The sequence below is a fragment of the Mytilus edulis genome, chromosome 3 (assembly GCF_963676685.1).
Source record: "Mytilus edulis chromosome 3, xbMytEdul2.2, whole genome shotgun sequence".
NCBI lineage: Eukaryota > Metazoa > Mollusca > Bivalvia > Mytilida > Mytilidae > Mytilus > Mytilus edulis.
Window position 1 is genome coordinate 34,609,295 of NC_092346.1, and position 9,485 is coordinate 34,618,779.

Consider the following 9,485-nt stretch of genomic DNA (forward strand, 5'->3'; position numbering starts at 1 on the left):
TTCATTTTCAGTTTAAATTTAATTTCCTTGTTTGAAATTATATGTAATTCATTCCGTTTCCGTTCAAAATGTTGTTTCAGAGTTTAATGATGGTAAGTGCAGATATTTTTTGTACATTATTTTTAATCTTTGTTGATGATTATAAGTACATAGCATTTAAATTCTAAAAATTAGTGAAAATTGAACATTATGCATGATGCAGTATATTCAGTCTGTATGTCAAGTCGATGACGACAATTGTGCTTGCAATACAATACAATGTATATGTATAAGTGGAGGGTTGACTTATCATTACAACACAATTGGAATATCATTAATCTAACAAATGTGTTTATAAGGAGGGATAAAACACTTACATATATGTTTACAAACAATGTTTATTCAAATTCATACATGTATACACGACTGAAAGACTCGTATCTGTAATACACCGAAACGGATAATTCTATATACCAGTAAAGTCATGTAAGAGGTAGAATCACAAACACATGTGCAAGCGCCTCCCAAACGTTAACGTTGGTACCTCTTTGATTGTTTTAGATCGAGTGATTAAAAGGTTCCAATAATTCAAATTTCATTAAACACAGATGTTTACCTCTATATTGTGTTTGGGCTCCTCTTGTCCTGGGCTGTTTCCTTATTGACGACGCAGAAACAAATTTGTTTTTATTTATCCGGTGCGTATAATGATCAGACCCTTGTGCATCTCCTTTATATCATTTTGTCATTGTTTTTAGTTAATGGAATATCATATATATAACTGAAGACAACATTAACTAAATATTTTGTATATCGTTGGACTAAAATGACCAAGCAACAGACCATACACTGTATATGGATATACGCAAATACGGGTTTACGCCTATTTTCTTTAACTTATCATGTATAATGTTTCGAAGGCTAATTGTGACTGTTTGATTAACATAAATATCGCCGAGTTAAATCTGAAAGACGTCATTAGGTCGAATTTCGTTATTCATGTATTCTTAATACCTAAAAAAAACGCCAAATTCTGAATAGCAGAAAACATCAAATTCTTAGAACCTAATTCGTCCAATTTAGAAAAGCTTAAACGTCACATTCTGCTAGCTAACACATCATATTCTGAATACTTGTAGCTATAACGTCCAATTCTAATTAGCCCTAGGAAGTCATATAATTCTGAAAAACTAAACGTCATCAAATGAAAACATGTAGCTAAATCGTCGATACGTACGTCATACCAGTTATCTGAATTGTTAAAAAGACAAAAAAAAATGTAGGGAACTGACCAATTGTGTTCGCATTTACCTATCCCATACCTTTTAAATATCAAAAGGTAAAACAAATGATCAAGCAAAAAATTCTCTAGTCACACGTCTCAGTGCAATTGATCATCGAATATCAGCTCACTTTCAGGAAAAAAAAACAATCATCAATTTAAATCTATAATTTTTAAATTGTTTTAATGAAATAAAGTAAAATTTTGATTGGTATCTTTACAAGATTGCCCTTATTGCAACACCAACAATATTCAACCTTGAATGATTAACACTTGAAAAACAATGACGGTGACCCTTATTTATCTATGTCACTAGAACGGAAATTTATCTGGCACCAACATATCATTTTTTCAAAAAGTCTATGGATAGGTATAGGTGAGCAACAGAATTAATATTGATGACTTGTATCGAGTTTACGTACAATCTAAACTAATTCATATACATGTATGTTCAAAGGTTGTGTTAAGTTGACATTCCTCTAAGCAATGGGAACCAAGAACGTGAGGTTATTTTCATTTTTGGGGTATGTACAATGAATTTACTATTGTCCTTACATTCTGAAACGATGATTTGGTTTGCAAAACCGGCAAAACATATCTGAAACCTCATTAGAATAAATACAATTGTTTCGGTGACTCTTTCCCTGAAATCAATTCAATCCATTTCGACGATTCTTTAATAGTATCATTGCAACCGTCTTCTATGTTAATCAATGGGTTTAAGTTTTATATAAAACAGAGACATGAAGGGTGTAATGAAAACTAGTAAAATTAAGACATGTTACATCCTGCCCAATAGAAAGAGACGGACAGACAGTTCGTTAGACATAACAAAAAAATAAACTAAATACATGTAGATACAGATGTAGAATAAAATTTGCATTAAAACCGGAAGATATTATAGGGAGCAGTAATTGACCTTGACTTCCCATGAAGTTCTTGCACGGTCGCTAATCGAAGAAACAATCATTACAAGTACTTTCCTTTTGACAACCACTTGTTACATCAGTATTCGAAATAGACTATATATTTCTTTTCATGAGTAAGTGCATATCAAAGGTTGTGTGATACACTTAATTTTTTAAATGAATGACTTGTTACTTTTGAAGAACTGCTTACATCAAATCCTGTTTACAACTTACTTGTTGAAATATTAGATAAATAAAATTTCTTTATATATGATCTGTTATTATTCATGTACATCTTATCATTCAATTTGGCTGTAGTTAAATTTTACTAGAAATAGTTCAGGCTTTTGATCATGTCTGTCCGGAGTGGTATTGTAAGTAGCTTCATTTACTTATAATTGATTTTAGATGTAACAGGTCTTTTAAATGGCAAAAAAAATGTTTTGTCTTTAAGCCCATAGACATAAATTTGTCTTTTGATCGTGACGTTATCAAGTTTTTGTCTCACGATTTACTCTTTAAAACATGGAATTTCGAATTGATTTTTTTAGGAAATATTAATATTTTTTTCGTCTCTCGGAAATAACAACACACACAAACATTTTCAAATCAACCGTGTAAGTGTGCACCACATTGTTGATGTTATTTCTTCATAGAAAAAAAAATATTACAGTCATTCTTTAATGAATATACATTCACAAACCTAATCCCAATGGAATAAAAGGAGTTGTTGGATATATTTCCATGAGACACACTAACCTTTTTGTGTTTATTTCATACATATAACGTGTGTCTGTACTTATACATCCTGTTTTTTTATGCTATTGTAAAACAATTTGTACTCATATTTTTTTTTTCATTTTTCATTTTTGCTAATGTGCTTTGTCTATTTGCCTTTTGTGTGTCCTTGATACTTATGACATGGCTCTGTACTTTAACATCCCGCCATCGTGTTATTGTGCTATAGTATATTATTCGTATTATTGTCTTTAATTTTTGCTAATGTCCTTTAACTTGTCTTTATATCTTGAATGCGTCTTTGTTACATATTTGTTTGTTTTATAGTGATTAAGATTATAAGACCATGTTGACTGCTGCAAAATTTTTGAAATGTTTACCTTTTATGTCTGTTTTGTTGTCAATATCATGGAATTTGGTGCAACTTTTAATCAAGTGAGAGGTTTAGCTAGCTATAAAACCAGGTTTAATTCATCATAAGCAACTGTCAGTATCAAGTCAAGAATATGACAGTTGTTATTAATTCGTTTGGTGTGTTTGAGCTTTTGATATTGCCATCTGATAATTGGACTTTCCTTATAGAATAATCCTCGGAGTTCAGTATTATTACTTTTTACTGTGATTTTACTTTTTTGCATGATTTTCTCCTAAAATATGGAATACAGAATTAAATTATAAGGAAAGACTGTATTTTTTTTTTTTTGTGTATCCAAAATGACCACACAAATGTGGTGTACACTTTATTTAAGCGTGGTACACATTTTTTTTTAAAAACACTGGTTGGTCTAGTGGTCCAAATAGTTTAATACATGTATCACTAGCCTGTCAACCCCGAGATTTGAAATTCGATGCCTGCACGTGAAAGGTGCACTCTGCTCAAACATGAATTGACCAAGGTAGGGTTTTTTTCCTGTTGAAGGTCGTTGGTTATTTCTGAGCACACCGGGAACCTCCTTCAATACTTAAAATGGTAAATCCTTCTAAAAGTGCCCTTTACGCACCAAACAATCAATCAATCACATTGCATCTCTGTCGCTTTATGTTTGAAGGTTTTTCTTGATATTATGGTGTTGCTTATAGAATGTTTTTTTTTTAATTTCAGATAAGCACTACTAACGAAATACCGGTTGTTTGATATTGACTACTAATATCATAAGAATGTATAGGACCAAACAAGTCAGTCAACAATAATTACATTGCTATATGGATAATACTTCGAGATGAAACCTAATAATATACATTTCAAGCACCTTAAGCTTTTTTCAGTCAATTTTAAGCGCTAATTTGGCGCTGTCCAAAGTTTGAAACCTCGTCATATATATTTCGTTAGAAATTGTGTGTAGGTCTGTTTGAATTTGAGTCATTTGTGTTGTGTGTAATGAAATATGTTTACAGATATTTACCTGCTCGATCAAAATTATTGATACATTAACCTAATTTGTTTGTTTGGGTTGCTCACCCAAATTCTCCAATACAAAATAACTATCAACTACTGTCATACAAGCAGGAGGTAACGCTATCTACGAAGCAATGTTTTATTCACTATACTTTTCGGAAAGTTACCTGTAGCAAGTTCGGGAAATGGCAGTTGAATTCAATTCATTCAACTTTTTAATCAAGTTTCACGTTTTATTTTGTCTGTTTTTATGGACTACTGTAAGTGTTCCTTCCTTTTTGTTTGCTTTGGAGTTAGGTACTTTTGGTATATCATCTTTTTTTAAAGTGTATGATATAATTGGTTAAGACACTTGTCTTATTTTGAAAATTTCTTTAGTTTAAAACTACCTATTTGTTCAAAGTGACATAGATATATGATGACATAAGTTTAACAAACTTATCACTTCTGCTTTTCAAAATACAAACATTACTATAAGTATGCAGAGCATGCGAATTGCTTAAAACCCTTAACGGTTTTATTGATTAGGAAATGTAACACACAGTGTAAAGGGGTAAAACTCACCAAATTATAAAAGAAGAAAACAAAAAAAACAAAAACGAAAACAAAAACAAAAACAAAACATGAATAAATGAATGAAATAGCGTGGACCCTAAAATGTTGTTTGTTTGTATTTGATTTTATCAAAATTATGTTGGTCTGTAGATTCTTGTCTGTCTCATTGATGCAGAAGCGGATTAAGAGAGAACATCGGGCCCGGGCTCTCCATATGATGCAACATATATAATGAATGCATAGACGATGACTTGCCAAGGTCACCATTTTCAAAATAGGGATCATCACATGTGTTAAATTTCCGTATATATATATCTTTTGAACCTTATAAGAAATATTGACTGAAAATCTACACATTTGATGCAGCTTTTTAATTGTTTTAATTGAATATAACAGAACTGATTTATATTAATTCAACTGAAAGAAAATATTCATTAAATGTAACAAAATAGGTGCCGAAAAAAAATAATTCCCTGAAAGCAAGGACATTATAACCATATTTAATACTTTTAAAATATAATTTAAGTTCTAGGAAATTATTGAATTAATTGCGTCAAGTACTATTTCCTGTCAATATTTAACATTTAACATTTGCATGTATGTTAATATTAAATTATATATTCATGATATTTAAATCGTAATTGTCATTTTTCATTTTTCAGGTAGCCATGGAAACATTGAAATCAGGAGATGACATCACAAATTTTTCCTCAATATCTACCAGCACAGACTCTAATATAAGTAGGCTAATAGTATTATTAGATCAGTTAAGAAATATTTAACAACTTACTTACTTATTGATTGATGACTGCATGATGTCACGATGTAGATATTCCGTACTTACATAGAATTCAACCGACATTTTACCACACTCAGGTCAAGGACGCCAAACCAAGTCGGTTAAAACCACTTCAAGACAAGCGTTTCTCGTTTGTCCGTGTTATACATCACATTAAAGTGACTTTTAAAAGAGTCATATTCCTGTGCAGTTAACATTATTGTGTATATTTAAATAATGTATCCTTTGACTATTATATATATTTTTTTTAAATTGTTTATCCACTGTTTTATTTCTAAGAGAATGTATGATAAGCGCTTTAGATCTCCATCCAGAGCGAACCATGCTCTCTTTTCCAAGTTTTTGGTTTTCAATGTTCATCTGTTAGAAAAGTTTTGCATTCTTAAACAACATTCATGTATTGCATTTCCCAATTGTTTCTTTTTCTAACTAAAGGTTTGGCATTGTTCAAGATGGTATGTAGATCGAAGTTTTCGTTCCAGTTTGTGCTTCATTATACAACTTTTTGGAATTTTGAGTCCTCAATGCTCTTCAACTTTGTATTTGTTTGGCTTTTTAACTATTTTGATCTGAGCGTCACTGATGAGTCTTATGTAGACGAAACGCGCGTCTGGCGTATAAAATTATAATCCTGGTACTTTTGATAACTAATTATACACCTCTCCAAATACCAAAAATTAAGTCTTCATATTTTTGTAATTTCGCTTCTTTAATTTTCGTCCATCTGTCGACACGTGTTTATTTATTTATTTATTTATTGATAGCGCTGTCCTTTTTGGGGGTTACTACGCCTCGCGAAACAATTATTATTTTAATATCAAAAAATTTAAATATGTATAAGAAAATGCCTGTACCAAATCAGAATTATAACAGTCGTTTTCCAATCGTGATGTGTTAAGTTTTCGGTTTTACCATTTAATAAGGGAATTTCCGAATTTCGAATTAAATTTTCCTTGACGTTCGGTATTTTTGTTATTTTACTTTAATGTTATATATGCGCCAAACATTGGTGATTCATTACAACATTGATATCTCCAATGTCTCCTAGACGTCTGTATTGTGATGATTTAAAAAAAAATGTGCTATTTGACAACAAATGGTATATTCAAGATTACAAGATTACAAATCAGAAGAAGAAACAGGTAAAACATCGGTAAAACAAAAAGACCAGCAACAAAAAATAAATAGTCTTAGAAATACTACACAGAAACCTAAATAATATTTTACACGTTCGATCCCCCACCTCCCTTTCTAAAAAAAAAAAGAACAATAAACAAAACAAACCAAGGAATGATCTTAAGTTCAACGGAAGGTGTACTAGTTCCTACTACACTAATGGTACCAGTCGTGTTATTCAGGCCAAGTTTATAAGTTAGGTTATAATTCGCATTTAGTGATTTCGTTATCTTGAAAATTGAAAAATATTCATGGTTATATGTGCCCATGATACAAACATATTCCATATCTCTTAATCAAGTATTGATGGCGTTGGTACAATGTTAAAAGGATTAATTCATTTTTACCATTGCGAACCCGTGGTTTCAATAAAAGATGCAATAAATATTTAGTATGAAATTCAAAACAGTGTAGCTGTGGCCATTGATTGACACATTAAAATCATTCATTGACTGGGACAATTTAGGTGAACGTTTGTATGTAACGACCAATGCTCACTATGTACTTTTTAAAGACACTTAAACTATGGGGTCACCAAAGGTTCTCAACACCTAAATAAAGTAATTCGAAAAATTAATCAGAAATAACACGATATTTTGATTTATATCAATTATATAAATCAAAACACAAAGGTTATTCCTGATTAATTTTTCGAATTATTTTATAATTAAAGGCGTTAAGAAACCTTTGTTGACCCCACAGTTTAAATGTCTATCGTAGGTACGTCATGAACAGTGGTTGTTACATACAAACGTTCACGTAAATTGTCCCAGTCAATGGATGATTTTGATGGGTCAATCAATGGCCACAGCTACACTGTTTTGAATTTCATACTATTTATAAGAAAAACAGATAACACCATTGCAAAAAAAAAAGACACAGCATAAATCGGTGACAGATTTTGAAATAGAAGTGCAAAACTACATGCTTATCTGTGTTAAAGAAACGACAATAATTCAAAAAGAAATATACAATACACATGTTATTAAAAAAAAAAAAAATCAAACAATTATATATATATATAAATATTTATCTCCGGCATTCTTATCATTTAGCTTATTCTCCTTTCAGGTACAGCGTCTTCCAACTATGTTTACTCAATCACCATATATTACATAGGTGCATTGGCCTTTACGATGCTCGTTGTCATGACAGTAGCCTTTATAATCATGTGCCATGTCTTACGTAGACTGCGATATAAGACCCGACCTCCAGAACCGGTTAGAATGACTAGTAATAATGATTTCAACATAAGAATTTCTGATGTATTTGATGGCGGAAACAAACGGAGGATGTCACGTGCCCCAGGACAGTCGAGGAATACAGCGTACTTCAGACAAGATTCGCAAGAAGCAAGTCGATTTGATCGAATGTCGGTGGTCCCATACGCTGTTTCTGTTGTAAATGATAATTTGAATCCACCGCCTATCATTGGCGAAACGCCAAAATCTGAACACTTGGTAACACAAACAATGGCTGAAACAACAAATCACAGTGTTACGCAGGTCACAGACTCGACCGGTGTTAATTTGATGCATTCAACACAATCATTGCCAAACTCAAAAAGTATTCCCGCCAATGGATACTTGACAAAACAAAACCAATTTATTTCCCCGCCAACATTACCAAATAGTATTCTTGTGAATGAAAGCACGACGCAACAGAACAATTTTATTGTGTCGTCAACACTGCGAAATAGCAATAAAAATGGGGTGCATGGGAATGAAAACATGACACAACATGTGAATGATAACATGACACAACATGTGAATGAAGACATGACGCACCAAACCAGAGTTATTCTGTCATCAACACTACCAAATCACAATACAAACAATATTACTGTGGATAAAAACATTGCGACGCAACAAAACAAAATTGTTTTGCCCTCAACACTGCCAAATAACGCTACTCAACACAACCCTGCAAATGAATTGATAGTACAAGAAAAAATGGCCAGAACAGATCGGCCAATTCGTACAACCAATGAGTATCAAGTACCTACGTCAGCAAAAGTGGTAAAAGACAAAGATAAAACTCATTACCAGATTCCTGGAAACCATTATCAAACTCCTAAAAGTCCTATAATGTCTAAAAATCCGAATTATCAAACACCTAAAGCCCCTCGGAAAGTGATAGTAGTATAATACATATTGACATATAATTTAACCATGATTTCAGTTATTTATTAAAGTGAGAAATTAACAATTTCATGTTCTTTCATTGGAATATATTTGAGTCAAAGCCCAAAAAAAACACAGAAAGCAGGGAAAATTTGAGGTGTGGGAAGGATTTCTTTTGTGTTTCAAATTTATTTCCAATTCCTCAATCATTAATGTAAAAAAGAATTCTTTAACAAATGCGACTGTATATGTTTACTTGAAATAAACAACAAGACGCATGCCATCAGGGGAATAAGGTCCGCTTACCTTTCGTTCACATCTGAAATTATTCTCGGTTTTTCGATGGAGTTATATAGTACAGTTGCTCAATTCAATATAGTTTCAATAATAGTTCGAACAGCGGTATACTACTGTTGAGTTTATTTCTGTGTATTGTTTAGTCAGAATGTTGTTTGTCTATATATATAGGTCGGCGCATTACGTTTGCGCGGATTGGTCCTACAATTGCGCGGAAAAAATCCACGTTTGC

General features: G+C 31.9%; 1 protein-coding gene across 2 annotated transcripts; it reads left to right on the forward strand.

Annotated features, from left to right (window-relative positions):
• LOC139516299 (putative uncharacterized protein DDB_G0282133) lies at nt 1–9,042 on the forward strand. 2 transcript variants are annotated; one of them, XM_071306335.1, is made up of 4 exons: nt 1–92; nt 4,010–4,148; nt 5,521–5,599; nt 7,905–9,042. In XM_071306335.1, the coding sequence occupies exons 2-4, from the start codon at nt 4,128–4,130 to the stop codon at nt 8,978–8,980; spliced, it is 1,176 nt and encodes a 391-aa protein (XP_071162436.1). In that variant the 5' UTR covers nt 1–92; nt 4,010–4,127; the 3' UTR covers nt 8,981–9,042. The 2 variants fall into 2 exon arrangements, with proteins under 2 accessions (XP_071162436.1, XP_071162435.1); XM_071306334.1 differs by lacking the exon at nt 1–92 and adding an exon at nt 1,664–1,785.
• Nucleotides 9,043–9,485: the final 443 nt, after the last annotated feature.

Coding starts and splice junctions, on each gene's coding strand:
- LOC139516299 (XM_071306335.1), top strand. CDS start 4,128: ATGAAACCTAATAATATACAT. Junction 4,149..5,520: donor TGAAACCTAATAATATACAT/TTCAAGCACCTT, acceptor TTCATTTTTCAG/GTAGCCATGGAAACATTGAA. Junction 5,600..7,904: donor CAGCACAGACTCTAATATAA/GTAGGCTAATAG, acceptor TTCTCCTTTCAG/GTACAGCGTCTTCCAACTAT.